Consider the following 21,203-nt stretch of genomic DNA (forward strand, 5'->3'; position numbering starts at 1 on the left):
ATTTTCTCACACTCTTGAGTTTATTCCTAATACAGTACTTTTCAAACCATCTTGCAATTATCATACTATTTACTTTTTGCCCTGGACAGATTATGAACTATATAAGGTGAAGAACTATCTCATGTATTAGTTTATCACTAGGGCCTAGTGCCTAGGACATAGCAGGCACAGAGAAAATGTAGACTAAATAAAAGACTCATTCAAGAAATGCTTCTCAGTGTTTTACAGATGCCATATAAAATTAAGAATGAAAAAAAAAAATCCTATCACACCCATATAATTTGAATTATAAAATCTGTCATCCTTCCTGGATGAAAACTTTGTTTTAGAGCATCAGAGTCCCCAGTATGCCTTTAGATTCATGATTCTTTCTGCTGGAACTCAATTTATGAAGCAAGATGAAAATACATGTTTTTCAGATGATGCTGTTGTTTAGAAATTCCTTAGCAAGAATCTATTTGGATTTCACCAAACATACTAAGCAGTATGGAATACAAATATCTGTGCTTCTGTGTATACATTTAAGGTGTATTTAAATATAATTTCTCAAGGTGTAAAGAGAAGCTTATAGTGTAACTTTTATTTGGCTCATTGTCTTTTCTAATGAGTCTAAGAAGAGATGACTCACATTGCACAGACTATATGTGGATAATGGTTCTGCCAACACTGAGTTTTGGTAATCTGGGCTGCATGTTATTCCTCTGAAAAGAGGAAAGCAGACTTGTTTACCCTTTCTGGTTCAACGTATTATGGATGCTGTTACTGTCTAAATGTTCATGTCCTTCCAAAATTTATATGTCGAAATTCTAATCCTCAAGACGATGTAATTATGAGGTGAGGTCTTGAAGAGGTACTTAGGTCATGAAAGTGAAGCCCTCATGAACGAGGTTTAGTGTTCTTATAAACGAGATCCCAGAAAGCCCATTATGTAATGTTGTGTTTGTAATGAATTAGCAAGGAAAGGGGTCTATGGGAGAAGATGGAGCTACTGTTTACATAATGCTGAAGGAAACATTCCGACCCTGTCTTCACTTTCTTTTCATTGTCTGTGCATTCTTAAATCATTGTAAAGAAACCAAATTTCCTTTACATTGTAGAGAAACCAAATTTCTCTTTAAGGGAAACTTCCTCCACAATCCCTCAAGTTAGAGGGTCCACCTCCTGGAAGGTTATTTTAAAACTCTTCTTAACTCAGTCCACAGAGCTATATAGTTCACAGAGTTTCCAGTGTCACGCTGAACACTAAATGTTGGAAACCTCATAGAAACCTGACTCCTTTAGTCTAACATAGTAGTCTTTATTTCTTAGAACACTTTTAGGTTTACAGATAAATAGGGCAGATAGTATGGAGACTTCTTAAATATGTTGTCTCTGGTCCACCCCTAACAGGATCTTTCCTGTTATTAACAATTTGTATTAATTAGTGTGTTATGTTTGTTACAACTGTGCTCCATTTATTCATCCCCTTCCCCTCTGAGCCCTGGGGCATTCACTGGTCTCTTCCCTGTCCCTATACTTCTGTCTTTTCCAGAATGTCACACAGCGGCATACAGTACGCAGCCTTTTCAGACTAGCTTCTTTCACTTCTTTCACCTTAACATGAACTTTAGGTTCCTCCATGTTTTTCCATGGCTTGATAGATTCTATTGTTATTTTTTGATCTGACCTTTGGTTTTTGACTTTTTAGATTCTTCCACTGGAATGAATTTAGAAGAATGCATAGTGCATTTTATTTTCTGATCTTTTAATTTTCTGCTTATTTTTGCTTTTATATACGACTTTCCCTTTCTAGACTGATGACATACTTTACTTTTCTTTCCCTCAAAGTTCATTGGGGGTGGCTCAGGAGTAAGTTTACGGGAGCTACCGATTTCGGAAGTTAGACCCATGGAAAAAGAGCACAAGAGCTTTCATGGCTAAGCCAAAGAGACAGAGTGTAACTATAGCGGGTCAGGATCTGGCTGCCTCGTCATCAGCCAAAGCACAGTCGTGGTGCCACAGCTCTGGACGAAAGCAGGGAGCCCAGAAGACAGACAGATGGTCAACGGCATTATCTTGGCATCCTTTAAAAACTACCCACAAGATCAAGTGCAGAGTTGAGAGGGCATGAAGGTCACAGTTAGGTGCCAACAGACTTCATTGCTCATGGCAGAAACAAGCACTTTCTAAGATATGACAAACATAAAGGTCTTTCTTTCAAGGAAAAAACTAAAGGAGACTCTTACCTCATATTTTCCTTTTTTCTCTTCAGGTTCTGATTCCTCAGGCTTCCCATCTTTGTCCCCTCGGAGCTCTTCGAGGATAAGGACTGTCTCCCAATTACTATAATGACAGGCTGGGAAAATATCTGAATGCATGCTGTCACCAAAGTAAACAACCTGTAAGTCAGACAGCAAATTTTGTCTGAGACATGAGGACTGTTAAGGGGCATGGTGGTCATTTTACAAAAGGCACAAGAAAATTCCTTAACAGCTATCAAAGTCATGTAAAAGCTGCATAAACATCTTAAATTTCCTTGGATAACTTCCCAAGTGACCACTGACTTGCTCCATTTGATTCACAGGGTGTCAGGTTTAAGAAATTACACAATTCATTTGCATGCAGAAGAGCAGAAGATAAGTGAACTTAATTCAAATTTCTGAAATGAAAATGAAAGAGCCCCAATGTTTACAGTTAAACCTGCCCCTGGAATTGAAGAGCTGGTGACATACTGGAGACAGCCTGTTATAGAGGATTAGATTAGCAAGAACACTCTCAACAGAGCCAATTTACCAAAGTTTACAGGCCCCACTCACACCTGCTGAAACAGCGTCTCTGAGAGTGGGTGGGCGAGGCAGGTGGACTCCAGGAAGCTTCCCAGGTACTCTGAGGTATTCTGAGGCAAAGCTTATAGATGAGGAAACCAGGTTAAGAGCATATGAGCTAGAACCTCCAAGTCAGGAGCCCCCGGGGGCTGTGCCAGTGTGGGAGCCAGTGGATCAGGGCTCAGTGATGGACTGACCCATCCTCTCATGGGGCTTGTGGCAAACGTTTTTTAGAAGGAAGTGTTCTGCTATTAAAAATATACCAATGTCCAACATCAACAATATGACAGGATGTTAAAAGCTAATGTGTCTTTAGTCTGTAGTATAATCAGTTATTGCTGGTTTCACATATAAAAAGGTCCTTGATGGGCAGTTAGCAGGATAACATTCCTCAGGTAACCCACACACTATTCTAGGTCTGTTCCTGCTTGGAATATTTGCTTTTCTTTGTCAGAGATAAAAATGTACATCAAAGGAAAGACTTATTTAAGCAGAAGAGGTAGGCAAGGAGGTTGGCAGATAGTTATGCGGAATGCATTTAGAGTTACGGTTTTAGTTGACAAAGGTTTCTCTCTCCAAGTGGGCCACAAAGACTCCACCTCAATGAGAAAATACCTTGGGTTCAGGCTTGCCAGTCATTTTCTTCAGAAGTTCATAAAGGTGGACAGCGTTCCCTTGGGAGTACCAGCCAGGTTTATCCAGAAATGGCAGCGCCTCCCGCTCCTCGTCATTCTCTGAGAACACAGATCAACAATCACACGTTTTCATCAAGTGGCAGCACTCACTGGGCAGACCACGCTTTGCATGGCTGAAGGACATGTGTAAGAAGGAACCACGTGGGGATGGCAGCTACCATTCAGTGACCACCCACACGTCATGAGCATTTCGTTGACATAGAGACATATTTTTTAAAAGAATTTTTTAAGAGCAGTTTTAAGTTCACACAAAACTGAGAGGAAGGTACAGAGATATCCCATATACCCTCTGCCCTCACAAAGGCACAGCCTCCCCCATTACTGGTGATAATAAAACAGTCCAACGTATAATAATGGAAGATGAATTTCTACACAACCTCAGTTATTTTGAACAAGAAATTCTAAAATCACAATTACAGATAATTAAAGCCATGTCACAGCTAAAGGTCAAAAGATATTCAGGCCTATTTGGCTGACATTTCAGCAGCCATTTTTTAATTCTTTTATACAATCAAATTAAAACCCTATTATTCTCTAAAGAATAGGTCAAAAATGAGCCATGTTTAGCCTAACATTAAGAGTCTAAGAAGAATCATCATATTCCCGGAGAAACATGGTGAAAACCAATTATTTCTCATGTCTGTCTGTCTTTACTTAGTACAGAATGTCTTGCCATGTAAATAATCTGGGTTTGATGGCAACTGGAAAATGATTAACTTACACAATTATTTTTGAAAGCAAACCTACATCTGATATGTAGAGGCTCCCTGTGTAGGAAACATTGGGAAGGGAAGCTTTCTATTGCTTAATAAAAAAATATAAATCTATAGAATCATGATTTCTCAGATACTGGGACTCAATTATTAACAAAAAAGAGAAAATTTCTTCTTTATACAAAAACCAAAACAAAAAACTCACTTTACACAAATATACCCCTTCCCTTCCCTGTTTTCAGCCCCCAGACTGGAAGCTGCTCTGCAGGGTCCTATCCATGCAGGGCAACGTGGAGGGCTTAGAACCTTCATAACTGGGAAGCTGTGGGACTGAAAAAACCATTAACTCCAGCAGCAGACAGCCAAGGTGGCGCATGAAGGCATCAGAGCTGAAGCAGAAGCATACAGTCCAAGGGAGCACACTCAAAGAAGTTTCAAGCACCATCTTCATAAACCCAAATACAATACTTAAACATTTCTTCTCACGCTCTATGGGAAGCACCAGGCTCCCGCTCTGTGTCTCCATGACAACGGCTGACATCAGTCCCTTGCAACTGCCTCCCTGTGGGCACTCTAAGGTGGCCTCCCAGTTTACTCGGTGTCACCAGGCAGTCACTGCCACCTCGACAGGCAACATGGCCTGTAATCCCATCCCACGCATTCACCGACTTGCTTATGTGTTTGTGTTTGTAACCTCATGAGGAGAAAGGACACTTATCATCTCTTTAATTCCCTTCATTGCATCTAACATGAAATTTTGCACATGGCTGTTAGCCAACAGGGTATTTATTAAGTGAACGAATAAATCTTAAGCAGGAGAGGAAAGACACAAACTGTGAACTCACCAAGTGTCCGGAAAGGCCTCTGACTTGGTAAATGAGAGAAGAAGCCAGGCTTCAATGCATTTGTAATCACAATGTCAAAAAGATCTTCAAAATCATTCCTACAAAGCAGTGATATTTTTCATAAGTTTATTTTAAGGAATTAGAAAAGGTCCATAAAAAACAGAACTTAATCTTTGCCTATCTGACCACAGCATCATTTCTTATTTTTTGATTAAGAAAAAAATAAGAAAGGAAATAGAAGGTGGTCAAGCACTAATTATCCAGACACCACCCTGAAGTATACACATAAGGGGAAAAAAAGCACATTAACTCATTAACTCTAGGTGCTAAGCTGACTTTCTCACTATGGCAACAGTTATAAATTCGACAGTTCTAACATCTACGTATTCACACACTGTTTTCAAATTTAGGGCCTGAAATTTGTTTGAATTTATTAGCATCAAGAGTTATTAATAATTTTGTGTATCTCATGGGTCTTACCGAAAGCCAGCATCGTATTGAGTCAGGAGACATCTTTCAGAGAGTGTTAAAAAATCAGGGTAGTCTTATAATATGGTTATTTTTGTATAGTAATAAAAATGTATTTTTTAGTCTGTATTTAATACTATACTAAGGATTATTTGGGACAGCAAAGGGAAGATAATTTTTGTTCCTGACAGACTCACTATTACATTGGGGAGACAATATTTACCCAACACTTCAGAATACTTTTATAACAGCAGAACTGTACTACAGAGGAATTCAGATATGAAGAAAAATTCTGGTAACCTACAATGAATGTAGGTCACCAATGAAAAAAAATACTCCCAGTGTTTACTCTGAAGCATGGTCCTGGTACCAGGACACAAACGTTCTATAGAAGGCATTTACTTCCCAAGGCACCTGGGACTGCAGCCTTAACTCACTTCAAGGATCCCATCCCTTAATATTAATAAGAAAGCAGAAAACCACCAACAGACTGTAACTGTACCACAGGTCAGTCTGAACCTACATGTGCTGAAAAACATGGGAATTAGGAAACTAAACCAGTCAGCAAGGGGTCAGTCTGGAGGCTAAATTTTGCTTCATACTCACAGCAATTCAGTACAGTGTCTGATAAAATTTGAGGAAACATTAGGGCAAATCTAATAGCCGATTTCAGAATCTAGATCTGACCATGGATATTCCCAATACGGATGCCATAAATAAGTATTAATGCTTACTAAAATTTATCAACTACTCTGCCTAATACTTTAACCTGTACTATGCTATTTAAATTTCCCCTAACACCTATGAGGTATTGCTGTTGTTCAGTAGCTAAGTCATGTCCGACTCTCTGCGACCCCATGGACTACAGCATGCCAGGCTTCCTTGTCCTTCACTATCTCCTGGAGTTTGCTCACTGTCCCATTTTTAAGAAGATGAAATGAAGGTTTAGAGAGGTTACAGAACCTACCCTGGGTTACAGAGTAAGTTGTAAGGCAGGGCTTGTGCCCACATCTGCCTTGAGTCTACACATTTATACTGTCTCGATGATCATGGATGTCAACCCCACACCTGGATGGGTAAATGGTGAAGTGCCTGGCTCCACAGGGAAATTGCTGCAGGGGGGCTGTATTCCAGGTGAGTGTCAGGGAGCATAATCTGTAACTCAGTGTCCCTCAAGAATCACCCAAAGCTGAGAAACCAGAGACACGGAGGATGCCTGAAGGACTTGTGGTCTGTCCACAATATTTTCCAGAAAATCTGAAGTCCATCAGCTGTGAGCATACTGGGCCTGGCAAGACTGCTTTGCTGAAATGTACGTGGGGTATCTTGCTGTCAGCAGATGTTGAGGGCTGTTATGAGAAATAACCACGTGTCACTCAGTATTGTTTAATATAATGACATGGTCATGGCTGAACACTTAAAAAGGGCACTGGTCTAATCTGTTATCAGGATTTTATAAGACCGTGAAAACAAAATGACTCACCACTTACCCAAGGATATATTGGCAGAGGAGTCTACAGTAATCACTGTGAGAACTGGTAATTAACATAAGGATTTTGCCAGCATTCTTTAGCTGTCGAAGCCACTTTTTTACTGATTCCGGACAAGTGTGTAAATATTTGCCTGGATCTCTTTTTATTTCTGGAAAATATATTCCACAGTTTTCTGAAAAATAAAAATATCACAGAGATTAAAATTTTTTTCTTGATTCAGTGTCTTCTCAAATAAGTTCGTCTCTCTCAAATTATAAAATTAAAAGGCTAAAAACTATGTTCAAACAATCTAGCAACAATGCCATTACTAACTTCTTGAATACTTACTGTTCTTTTTTAAAAACATGATGACTGAAAATGTCAGTTGAAAACATTTTCTGGTTGTTTGACAAGTGTTAAAACAGATAACATAATAAACAAAATATATCAGCACTTTCAAATCAGAGAAAAACTTACTGTATTTGAAATGTCAATAAATATTCTTTCAATCATTCAACAAATACTTGCTGAATTCAGAAAACAAACAAATACATTTTCAGATAATGCAACAGGAACACACCTTGGCAGGAAGCAGTGGAGAAAGGAGCTGTTTCAGGTTCTGTTTCAGATGGAACTGAGACTAGATGTCCTGGGTCTGTTACAGCCCTTGGGGGGCTGTGATATTAAATGGAAAAACAAGCCAGAAAAGGCAGGAAGGCAGTGTGACTGACAGAAGTTGAAGAACCTGAGTCACTGAGCTGGCCCAGCTCTGTTCCTCTGGGTCTATAAAGAGTCCAGGGCATCAGCCTGAGCTCCGAGGCAGCTGGGGCCAACATCTCCAGAAGTCCTGGTCAGAGGCACCCAGTGTTTGATACGGAGGCTTCAGAGTTATGCGTGCTTAGACAGACAATGCAGGTTTGGTTGAAATGCGATTAGATTCATACAGCACTTTAGAGATACAGGTTTTGGGGGCGTGATAGCACTGGTAAGCACAGAAAGAGAACCTGAGTTCTTACTTTCCTTAACTGCTAGAGAAAAGACACATGCATAGACAAAACAAGAAGTGAAAGAGCTTGTGCTGAATGATAAAATTCTGCAACAGAGTCTATACATCTGTAATTCTGTTTAGTGTCATGCACTTAAAATAAGGGAAATGAAGTTTTACTTCAAGAACATTAGGACAAGAAAGAAGAGTCTCTAGGGGGAAAAAAAAAGAAACAACAAAAACAGAAATGGCACCAAATACTGTTATCTGACTGCCCAAACCCACTCTCCCTCTTCTTTGCTGGAGAGCATTCTAATTGTGTTGGAGGTTTCTGAGGGGCAGGGTGCTTAGAGAGGGTGGGTCTCTCTACCAGTCCAACCTAACAGGGTAATTCCTTCCCATGTCCTAATCATGTGAAACAACCCAATTTAGCAACAGCTTAACCATTAAGGATATCTATTATTTGCATCCTACAACATCTTTCTTCAGAAAATAATACAATGTAAGAATTATTCATAATCAGACCAAAATATTGCTTAACAAAAGAATGAATGTTGTAAAATGAGAAAAACAGCCGTCAGAGTGCCAAGAACAACAAAAACAAACTTCGTGCCCTCATATTCTGCCCTACAAAGAACATGTGTTCTTGGATCTCTTAATATCCCAGAAGCTATGTAATGGCCCTTGAAAAAATTAAAATATATCTTCTGTATTTCAGGGATGAGAAGGTACTAGTAAGAAAGGACTAACTTAAGAAAGAAAAAATAATATATTTAAATAGCTAAAAACAGAATAGTTTGATGAGTAATGATCAAAGCAATGGCAGAAGCTGTGTCTCTCCCAGAATTTACCTGAGGCAGTCATATGTAAGATTATTTCACCCAGAAAAACAAAGGCTTTTGTAGTGATATTATGGGCTGGATAACAAAAGATTTGTAGTATGTAATGCTGAAGATACTTAAGCATCTGTATTCAGAAACAATCGCTGAGAAAAGGCTCTTTTTTCCTTAGCTTATGTGTGGAAGCACACATAAGTGTGGTCAAAGTGCCACCTAGTGGTCAAAAAGTAAATTACTGTTAAAAAGCTATTCCATTTCCAAATGAATTAAAAAAAAAAACAACATACATTTAAACAGAGCATTTTGAAATTCCTGCCTAGATTAATATTAGTTTCCCTTAGTAAGCCTAATCTAAAAGAGTGCAAACATAATAGTTTAGTTGGAGAAAACTGCTCCCTGAGGAAATAATGGAGATGTTCTCGCTTTGTCCACAAGCCAGAGAGAAATGAACAAATTAAAAAAGACAAATCCTGTACAAATGGATATGTTATGGTAGATTATGGGTTGCTCTTTGTGTAAAAGGTCACTAACCGTGGTTGGGGAAAATATTTTTCATCCCTTGTAACCTCAAATCATTAAGGGAATAGGAGGTATGTTAATGTAAATACACACTCATCTTTTAAAGCTTATTTTTACTGATATAACTAACACATAACACTGTGCAAGTTTAAGGTGTACAATGTGTTGATTGACATTTATACACTGCAGGAGATTATTACTGTATTTAGCCAACACCTCTATCATGTTGCACAATCATTTCTTTTTCTTTTTTTGTGGTGGGAACAATTAATATCTAATCTCTGAGCAATTCTGAAGCTTATAATTTAGTACTGTTGTCCATAATATATACCCATGATTTTTACTGAAATGGTCAAGCTATTAAACCAGAGGAATTTATGTTAAACATATAATAACTGCCTATTAAATTATTTCCCTAAAAGCAGGGAGTCTGATTTTCTGTTTGACATTGAGCGATCATTCAATGAATGAATACTTAAATAAGTGGAGAGGCAGACACAGGAACATTTATGTTTATTTAAAGTCAAAGTAATGATTTTTAACATATAACCTATGACAAAAATTCTATTATTCATGTCTTATTAATGACATCCTATCTAAAGTACCTTCCTTTTTATACCCCTATTGATAAAAATAATCATGTTTATTCTGTTTTTATACTGAGAGATTTACACTGACTAGACAAGCCAGGGAACTGAGACTGAGACCTAAGGTGGAAAGAAAGGAATGGTCTTGTCTTGTTTGTTCTCCACTCACAAAGCAGCCTGTGTTTTCACTTAACCTCAAAAGAATTCTATTTCATTGCCATTTTATGTAACTCATTTTCCTGGCCTCTACACTCCTCTTCTATCCTTAGATGCTGATATTTTCTCTATCTAGAGGGGATTAAAAGTAAAAAATTTAAAAAGCTAGTTCTAAAGAATAAAGGTTTCACTCTCCTATATTAAAAATTCGGTATTAATGCAGTCACGGGAAGAACAGCGAGGTGCTAAGACAGTCCTTCGGGCAGAGAAAATGACCTGCACGTAACCACTGTAATTCAGGACTGAGGGACCTCTCGTGGTAAAAAAAAATAAGTACAACTTGAATATTAAAAATGCTTTTTTAGCTTAATAGACAATTGTGCCACATCACGATTTCTATCATCATGGAATAAGTAAGCATTTTCCTTGTTAACTATATCGCCAGTGTTGGTGTGACGTGTGGGTCGTGTTCTCAAAGCTGCCGTGCGGGAGGATCAGAGATTCTGGAATGCTATCAGCTCCACCATCAGCCTCCAATTAAGGTCTGTTATCATTTCCACTGCAGAACATAATTTAGGAGAGACTGAAATATTTACAACCTTTGTACGTTATAGAAGAGCAGGCCAGTGAACAGCTAAAATGTTCAGCCATGAACTGTTTAAATATATTTGCAGTAAGGGATGATACAATTTTCTGAAATACACATATACTATATAAATTTCTTTTGGCCAAGAGATACTGAAATAGTTTTTGAAGGATGAATGAGATAAACAATAGATTAAAAAATGTTCTAATTTTTTTGTTTGTGATAGAAGGCAAAAGATGAAACTGAAATTTAATGTTAAAACAGATTTTCTGTTTATGGACCCTATATGGGCCCTAAATGGTTTGCTTTTAATATTTGTAAATAAATCTAGAATATCTAGATTGAGTATCTATGTACTAAACATAATGCTTGGAAAAGGACAACAAGAATTGAGAAATGAAGGGTAAAGGTACTGAAAAACATAATCTATAAAATTTACATGAACAGTGTTTGACTTCTATCTCTGTATCTGTGTCTTACCCCCAAGATTCTGATTTAATTGGTCCGGGCTGGAGCCGTGACACTGATATATTTTTTTAAAGCTCCCCAAGTAATTTCAATGTACAATTAGGATTAAGAATTATGGCTCTAAACATAAGAACTAGAACTTTTGCTATTATTATCTGTATATCCTGCCTGCCTCATTGGGATCACTGGCTCTCAGCGAGCCGGGACTTCTTAATTTTATAGTATCTTGTTACCTAACATGAGCTATGTAACCTCACTGCTTACGTGTCTAAAACCTTGTTTTAAATTTAATTTATCAGGTGATCAGTGTCTGTTAAAGAAAAATAACATGTGCAGAAGCAGCAGAAGTCAAATGCTTCAAATCCATATTCAGTGCTGTAATTGTTGAATAATATGCTTTTCCTCACAATACCTACAGAAGTTTTTTTGTAGTGACTGAGCTGATGTTGGGCTTCCCTGATAGCTCGGTTGGTAAAGAATCTGCCTGCAATAAAGGAGACCCTGGTTCGATTCCTGAGTTGGGATGATCCCCTAGAGAAGGGATAGGCTACTCACTCCAGTATTCTTGGGCTTCCAATATTCTTGAGATGATGTCATCTATGCTATTATCTGGGAACTGAGATAGGCCAAAAAAAAAAAAAAAACCCCCAAAATAAATGTCTTCCACATTGAGGTATAAGCATTACCTTCCTTTGTGGAATGTACTCTCCTTTCTCTGCTGCTTTAGAAATGCTTGCTGCTTGTCTGTGGAGCATTTCCCAACACCCTCACCCAGTCACACCACCTCTGGACATCATTCATCACACTGCACGATAATAAACACTTGTAATAAGTGTGTTTATGTATTTTTCTTTCTCCTGAGACTGAGATCTTTTAGGAAAAGAATTGTCTTTACCTTGGTATTTACATTTTCGATGTCAGGGAAACAGCAGAGGATGAATAACTGTAGAAGTAAGTCTGTGTGCGGGGAGAGCTATCAAGTGAGATTTATCAGGTGATCAGAAAAACCTGAGGCCGGCAAACTGCAGCCCACAAGCTAAGAAAGGTATTTACTTAACATGATTATAGAAGTATCTACATAAAGCCTATAATCTTTACATGATCTGGTCCTTTGAAAAAGTTAGTTGATTCCTGAGACAGTATTTCATAATTTTAAGACAGTAACAATAAGCAATAGTTATAACTCAGTTTTAGAAAATGCCAGCAAGACTATTGAAGTTGTTCATTTGAGAGATCCTGTTGAAAGGTTTCATAGTATCTCAGCAGAGTGACTATTAGAAGATCATGTGTGATAAAACTGCTTTCTGAAAGACAATATAAATACTTTTATGTATTTTTTTCACCATGACATACCTGCTAAGTGCTGAGTTGCTCAATCATGTCTGACTCTTTGCGACACTATAGACTGTAGCCCACCAGGCTCCTCTGTCCATGGGATTTCCTGGTAAGGATACTGGAATGGGTTGCCATTTCCTTCTCCAGGGGATCTTCCTGACCCAGGAATCAAACCCGCGTCTTTTGTGTCTCCTGCATTGGCAGGCAGATTCTGTACCGCTGAGCTGCCAGGGAATCCCTACTTATAGCCCCTCAGTTATTTTCTGGCCTGAGTCTTCTAACAATCTCTTCTACTGAACCAGAGAAGGTTCTCGTCACTTTTCCATCTTGTTAAAACAAACCTAAATCTGCCTTTGCTGTTGCCTGTATGATTTTGATACACCTTATTTTTTAGTCTCTGAATAAAATATTTCCAGGTTCATTTGCTCTGCTTACTAATGGAGCAATTATAGCAAGGGCCACAGCAAGATACTTCTAGTCCAGGCCAAAAGCTTCCAGCTGGTAATCTTTTCCCCTGTTAAGGTCAGAGGAAGTAGAAAGATCCAAGAAAGGCACATGAAGACAAGATGACATCATCAGAAGGACCTAAAGAGCATGTTGCTGGGGATGAATAAAGGCACTACTGCCTAAACACACGCAAGTTAGCTTCACAAGACACAGGAACGTTTTCCTTGGCAAACCAACAATCCCCCAGGTAAAACCTGGGACAAGTTTAAGGGGCCAGCTTCAAGGAGCTGCACTGTAAATTTTGTCTCAAAATAGGCTTTTAAATATATTTACCAGGCATGAAACCACCTTGCATGGTTTTTGTCTTCACCAGAGGACACAGACCCACATATTATTCTGACTTGAAACCTCCCAACTCCTCCAGAAGAAAGAAGATGGAAAAAATCAGAACTAAAACAGGATAGCTTGGGGCAAAGCAGGCTCAGAGAGGTGCCAATGCTTAATCCTTTAAAATAAAGTTAAAGCTGGCTTCTCTAGCTCTGAGGCACACAGAGATTAGACACAGTAACAGGAATAAAGCAGGCATATGCCAGACATTAGAGTTCATTTACAATAAACATTTTGAGGGAACCTTCCTCCTACTGAGGAAGCCAATGCTCAGTTACTTAACGATTCTTAAAACAAAAACAAAAAAACCCCACCAAACCCCAAAAAACTGTGTTTCTTCCCACCTGGTTTTTCTTCTAGCGTAGGTAGCTTAACAGAATGCCAAGACAGCATTTTAGAAGGTACACACAATGCTCAATTCAGCTCCCAAAAGAACATAAATAACTAAAAAAAACCCATTATGGGAACCCAGTCTTCATTCTACAATAATCCATTTTGAACAGAGTGGAGAAAGCCTGGGGGCACAGCTGACCCAGCCTCAGCCACCAATATATAGCCTGTAGCCGCTTCATGGAGGGGGCAGGACCTCAGGTAGAAATTGGGGAGAATGGGCTGGAGGGGTTCCCAGCTGAATCACGCTGTGTTCCACTGGCTTCCAGAGAATTTTCTACTCTAAGGAGTGCTTTTAATCTTCTCAGTCTCTCTTTTTCCTTCTTTGGCCTATCTCCTTCCAGTTTGACTAATACAAATAAGTTTATATATCTGGGGTTTTTTTCTGAACTAACAAACGTATAGTCATAGTAAGATGACAACCATATACATTTTTAAAATACTTAAATAAAGACTTCTAAAACTAAAAATCAAAAAACAACTCAGCCGGGTTAACATGAAAAAAATCTTAAAAACAATGTTAAATATTCAATTTTATACATACATACATATATACACATAAAATTAAATATTTTGAAAGAAAGATATTTTTCTGCTTTCTCCATCACACTATCAATCTTTAGCCATTATTCAAAACCAATTTCTTTTCTGCTTTTCTAAATTCCATCCTGTTTTTGGGACTCAACATAATTTCCACTTTTTCTACTTTTCAATCTGCCAGCTACTATATTCTAGTTTACATACTCCAACCCTTAGTCATATATTTTTCTATATAGTTTATTGTGTAAGAAGTGTATCTTCTATTTAATCTCTATAAATCAAATTTCTCTGTGTCATTATAGTGACTAGCATTACAACAATTAGATTCTGAGCATAGAACACATTCTGAACATAGAACAGATTCTGAGCATAGAACAATAAAGGTAATGTAATTAAACTTTCTCTTAAGGATGTTGAACATACTTGCTTGAAATCTTGGTGAGTATAAAGTATTATGTGATTCAATGAAATAAACAATTCCTTCCGTAGTCAAAGGGAACTTTGTTTTTGCTCAATCTAAATGAGGCCTACTTATAAATTTTAGGGCTTTCCAGGTGGCGCTAGTGGTAAAGAACTCACTTGCCAATGAAAAAGACTTAAGAGAAATGGTTCAATCCCTGGGTGGGGAAGATCCCCTGGAGGAGGGCACAGCAACCTATTCTAGTATTCTTGCTTGGAGAATCTCATGGACAGAGCCTGGTGGGCGGCAATCCATAGGGTCACCACTGACGTGACTTAGCATGCATGCACATATAAAATTTAATTAAATGGAATCTCAAGACTAAAGTTCTTAGGAGAAGTAGTGCAGCTCTGATTGTTGGTATATATTTAGTGAGTATCACCAGTGTTTCAGAATAAAGCACAATAAATCTGCTGTAAGCATAGAATAGTTCTAGTTATCAAGGCAGGGATCCTGTAAGTTCCCCAAAGTGTGTGTTAGTCGCTCAGTCGTGTCCAACTCTTTATAGCGCCATGGACTATATATAGCCCACTAGGCTCCTCTGTCCATGGGATTCTCCAGCTAAGAATACTGGAGTGGGTTGCCATTCCCTTCTCCAGGGAATCTTCCCAACCCAGAGACTGAACCTGGGTCTCCTGCATTGCAGGTCGATTCTTTATTATCTGAGCCACCAGGGAAGCCTAAGTTCCCAGAAAACCCAAATAAAACAACATTGTCCTAATCAAACTTTGTCACTATGAAAAATTATATTCTGACTTCTCTTGACCTAAGAAAAAAAATCTGTTAAGAAACCATACGACATAAATGATCAGACTATTTCTTTCTAAAGGAAAGGTGCTGTCAACATAAATCCAGAGAAGCAGAAAGCCTAGAATTACTCAATAACCAAGAAAGAAACAAGCATTCAAAATTCAATTTAAGTAAGGCAAATATTTTACTCACAGTATTTGGCAAAAGTTAGCAATAAACACCAAATGAGCTATGTGTACTAAATGAAGAAAAATGTGAATGAAAAGGAAATTGCACTAGCCCTCACAGATGCCCAGTAACAATTCCATTTATCTGAAAACTATGAGAAAGAAAATGTTTTTCTTTCCAGATAAGAACTCCATTTACACTTCCAAAGGAGTTTAATCTAAGTGTCTTGTGCCAGCAAATTAAATCATTATAGAGCAGGGGAGGAGGGCGAAAGGAATTTGTGATTTTTCAGATGAAGTCACTAAGTAATGGCTCTTGCTACTGATATGAGGAGAGCAGCTACTCCGTTCTTACTGAAAAACCTTCAAAGGATGGAGCAGTTGTGTGCAGAGCATATCAACATATATATAACAAGCACATTACAGGATGCAGGCCTGGGTGATCCTGGATGGCCTGATCTCAATCAGACAGTCCTGATTCAAGTCTCAGTTGTACAATTTGCGTGGGTAAGTGTCCCGGTCATTCAGACACTTTGTTGGCTTATCTGTGAAGTGATGATGATATTAGAACCCACAAGATTATCAGGTGGATGAAACACGATAATGTATGTGAAACACCTGCTCAGTGCTTGGCACACGGTAAACACTCTCTGTGAGCCGCCCTGGCTTAAATATAGGCTTAAATCAACTGTGAAATCCCCCCTCCTATGGGCCACGTTGCATCAGGAGCCTATCCCACAAGGGGTGAATTCATGATCACATGGTCAGTTCAGTTCAGTTCAGTCACTCAGTCATGTCCGACTCTTTGCGACCCCCATGAATCACAGCACGCCAGCCCTCCCTGTCCATCACCAACTCCCGGAGTTCACTCAGACTCACGTCCATTGAGTCAGTGATGCCATCCAGCCATCTCATCCTCTGTCGTCCCCTTCTCCTCCTGCCCCCAATCCCTCCCAGCATCAGAGTCTTTTCCAATGAGTCAACTCTTAGCATGAGGTGGCCAAAGTACTGGAGTTTCAGCTTCAGCATCATTCCCTCCAAAGAAATCCCAGGGCTGATCTCCTTCAGAATGGACTGGTTGGATCTCCTTGCAGTCCAAGGGACTCTCAAGAGTCTTCTCCAACACCACAGTTCAAAAGCATCAATTCTTCGGCGCTCAGCCTTCTTCACAGTCCAACTCTCACATCCATACATGACCATAGGAAAAACCATAGCCTTGACTAGACGAACCTTTGTTGGTACTTACTCACACAGTACTTACATTCAAAACATATTTGGAAAAAAACTTCAAATGTTCTGACCAGGATGCAAGGCAGTGTCTCTTTTTGCCACTTCCAGAGAAAAACACAGGACTGAATGCCCACTGCTCCATTATTTGACATTTCTCGTAGCACTGGGCAGATAACCTCGCAGACCACAGAACCCCATTTCCTCACTGTGGATACGAATACAAGGCCTAGAGGCTGACTTGCCTTTCAGCACACAATGCTGTTAATATACCTTTCATTTTACTATCCATTAATAAAGTAGAGAATCTTTTTGTATTGTTATTAGTCACCATCTTTCATTCCATTTGCAGTTCTATCTATAATACACAAGGTTGGAAATGAAGCACTCACCAAAAAAAAAAAAAAAAAAGTTTGTTGAACCAACTAGGTGAATTGAGGGCTATTTATGTCAAATTACTTGATTATAAAAATTCACCAAACTCACTTGGAGAGCACTTGGTAAACTCAAGTATTATTAACTCAAGTATTTCTGATTCTACCAAATGCCTACAGGCTCACATTAGAGCATTATTCTCTCTTATCCAACTGTTTTCCTGAAGGACCAAAGGCCATTGTCTTCAAGGCATTTTCTAGATGGGCCTATGGAAAGTTAGAAGTGTGTACATTTGATGATCACTCTGCACATATGCAGAACAGATAAATAAATTGTGGTAGAGTCATACAACTGTGTACTATACAGTAACAAAGAGGACTGAATACATTATACAACAGGTATAAATTATAGAGACATAATGTTCAGGAAAAGAAGCCAGACAGAAGAACACAGATATAGCCTAATTCTACTTCTATAAAGTTAAAAATCAAGCAAAATTTATCTATGGTGTGAGATATCCATCCAGGCAATGGATATTGGCTAGAAGGGAGATAAGGAGAGCTTCTAGGGGACCAGAAATTGTTCTATCAGCTGAAAATATGTTCATGAATAACACTATTTAACAACAGTACTTATAAAAAACTGACACAACATTTTCATGACCATAAAACATAATATAAGAAACTGAGTAGAAATAAGTGCTAAATCAGAAATTTAAGAGTCCAATCAAATGAGAATCTATGTAACCCAGCATTGTAAAACTGTTCAGAACAGAAAAGCAAGTATTTAGTGAATTAGTTTGTTTAAATTTTCATTAAATAACATCTTGGAGTAGCTTTACTATTTCCTGTCTCCCAGCACAAGAAGTGTTTTTCTACTATCATAATCTGTGGGAGATAGTTGTCCATTAAACTTAATCTGAAAGCATTGTATTAAGCCGTCAAAAGCCATGTTATAAGGAAGAAAACTTCTAGTGGGATAGGACCACAGTTTTTTTTGGCATTTAATATTGCTCCTAATAATATCTGTTACCTTTGTATTTTCCTTACGCTTTGAGAATTTCCAGTACAGAAACTGTTGAGTAATCAAAAAACTGTCATTCTAATTTTTTCTACAGAGCTTCTGAATTTACTTGTTCAATTCAACAGCAGTAGTAATGGCAAGAGCTGTCATTGTTTTAGCATTTATCAGTAAATGCATTCTCAATTTATAAACCACAGTTCCCCTTTTCCCAGACTATAATCTCAGAATTCTGTTCTTAATGCAAATATCATGTAGCTAGATTTTTGTCTGGCTCCGTAAGTATCACTCATTCCTGATTTAACGTGTCCCTGAATTTTGCAGGCATCAAATAACTGATTTGTATCTGTAAAAGAAAATAGTCCTTTGTTTTTAGAATTAAAGAAATAAACCTCTTGCCAATAATACTTTTCTAAAGGTTCAGACTCTTAAAGGTAGAATCAAGGGCATATGAGACCACTGTTTCCTCATTTCCCCCAAAGAGTATGGTGAATTAAAACTCAGCAGCGTTTATTTTTTAGGGTTGACTTAAGATCTCATGACTTTCAAGTCAGAAAGACAGAAACAAGTATTGTATATTAACACACATATATGGAATCTAGAAAAACGGTACTGATGAACTTATTTTCAGGGAAGGAATGGAGACACAGATGTACAGAATGGGCTTGTAGGTATAGTCAGGGAAGGAGAGGGCAGGACGAATTGAGAAAGTAGCACTGACATATATACAAAACCATGTATAAATTGGCTAGTTAGTGGGAAGTTGTTATATAAAACAGGGAGCCCAGCCTGGCGCTCTATGATGACCTAGAGGGCTACGATACAGGAGGGGAGGGAGGCTCAACAGGAAGGAGATATATATATATATATATACACACACACACACACATATATATATATATAAAATATAAATTATGACTGATTCATGTTGTTATACAACAGAAACCAACACAACATTGCAAAGCAATTTTTGTCCAATTAAAAAAAAAGATCTCACAACTTTCAATTTAAATGGGCTAAAATTTAGTAGGAACTTTGTTTGGCCAATGGTTATATATTTGAAACATCCTAAGCACAAGAAAAGAAAGTTCCTCAAAAAATAATTTTTTTTCTAGAAGAAGGGCCAAGCGTGCACAAGCAGCTCTGAGGGCTAACACACAAGAGGAGCCCACATCCAATACCATCTAGACCTGTGTTGTCTAATATGGTCATTAGCCACATGGGGCTATTTAAAGTTAAATTAACTAAAATTAAAATGTAAAAGTCAAGTCCTGCAACACCCTAGCCACATTTCAAGTACCTGGCAGCAGCATGTGGCTACTGTCAGCCACAATGGACAGCACGGATACAGACCATCTCATCCCTGGGAGGTTCTACTGGTCAGAACTCCTCTAGGATAACTTCAGTCCATGATTCCTAAAATTATCAGCCGTGGCTGCATAAAACTACGGTGTGGCATTGGGATCAAAATAGCAAGCAAACATGATCTGGTCCAGAAATAGAGCCTTTAAAAAAGCAGAAGTCATAATTATAACCATGAAACCAGGCCAAGGCTGCAGTGTGGACTTGTGGGAGAAACACTATGGCCAGAATCAGGCGGCTCGGGCTTTACATCTGCATTTCAGCTTTGTGTGTGTCCTCACCTGTCAGATGGCAGTCATTGTTAGGGTTAATAATCAGGGTACTGGGTGGGATGGATGAAAGACCTAAATACCTAAATGATGCAGGTGCCTTAGGAGAGTGGTAAGCACTTGTTTATGTCATTATTCTTATGTTAAACGATGTTTTTGTTATCAGCAGCAAGCTTAATGTTTAGCTCACTGTGGTGCTTGAAATCAAAAAGCATTATCAGGGTGATTTCATGTCGGTAGTTATATTAGGGAACTTGACTGATCAGTTCTTAAGTACTAAGAGATTACAGAACACTGCTCTCTGTATAATGGAGTGATTCTGAATTCAGTATTTATAATGAACCATGCTCATATATGTACCTCTATACAGTGCTACATGCCTGGGATGAATAAACTGTTCACTGAAATAAGGAGGGTGGAGTAAAAAGGTGAGAGTATCACAAAGAAACCAGGTGTGTGCTAAGTCACTTCAGTCACTTTTGACTCTTTGCAACTCCATGGACTGTAGCCCGCCAGTCTCCTCTGTCCATGGAATTCTCCAGGCAAGAATAGTGGAGTGGGTTGCCATTTCCTCCTCCAGGGGATCTTCCTGACCCAGGGATCGAACATGTGTCTCTTCTGTCTCCTGCACTGGCAGGCGGGTTCTTTACCACTAGCTCCATCTGCAAAGCCCCTACATAAAATATTTTTTTATCCTGTAAAGTTATGACCAACCTAGACAGCATATTCAAAAGCAAAGACATTACTTTGCCAACAAAGGTCCGTCTAGTCAAGGCTATGGTTTTTCCTGTGGTCATGTATGGATGTGAGAGTTGGACTGTGAAGAAGGCTGAGCGCCGAAGAATTGATGCTTTTGAACTGTGGTGTTGGAGAAGACTCTTGAGAGTCCCTTGGACTGCAAGGAGATCCAACCAGTCCATTCTGAAGGAGATCAGCCCTGGGATTTCTTTGGAGGGAATGATGCTGAAGCTGAAACTCCAGTACTTTGGCCACCTCATGCTAAGAGTTGACTCATTGGAAAAGACTCTGGTGCTGGGAGGGATTGGGGGCAGGAGGAGAAGGGGACGGCAGAGGATGAGATGGCTGGATGGCATCACTGACTCGATGGACGTGAGTCTGAGTGAACTCTGGGAGTTGGTGATGGACAGGAAGGCCTGGCGTGCTGTGATTCATGGGGTCGCGAAGAGTCGGACACGACTGAGCGACTGAACTGAACTGAACTGAACTGAATACAATGTCTCACCAAGGTTTTACCATTGTGAAGGATCTCCCCATCTTCTATTCCTGTTCTGCATATATCTAGGTGCATTACCTGCTGGGCAGTCTGTGCTTCACCT

At 38.8% G+C, this 21,203-nt stretch overlaps 1 protein-coding gene across 2 annotated transcripts in view; it reads right to left on the reverse strand.

Annotated features, from left to right (window-relative positions):
- The window catches only part of NT5DC1 (5'-nucleotidase domain containing 1), a 108,908-nt gene that overhangs the window by 11,116 nt on the left and 76,589 nt on the right, over positions 1-21,203 (reverse strand). For both annotated transcript variants that reach the window (XM_055535124.1, XM_055535123.1), the window contains exons 7-10: positions 7,016-7,190; positions 5,058-5,155; positions 3,420-3,538; positions 2,226-2,378 (exon numbers count right to left, since the gene is read on the reverse strand). In XM_055535124.1, the coding sequence (XP_055391099.1) occupies positions 2,226-2,378; positions 3,420-3,538; positions 5,058-5,155; positions 7,016-7,190 (545 nt within the window). The remainder of the gene's footprint in view (positions 1-2,225; positions 2,379-3,419; positions 3,539-5,057; positions 5,156-7,015; positions 7,191-21,203) is intronic.

This window comes from Bubalus kerabau, chromosome 9 (assembly GCF_029407905.1).
Source record: "Bubalus kerabau isolate K-KA32 ecotype Philippines breed swamp buffalo chromosome 9, PCC_UOA_SB_1v2, whole genome shotgun sequence".
NCBI lineage: Eukaryota > Metazoa > Chordata > Mammalia > Artiodactyla > Bovidae > Bubalus > Bubalus kerabau.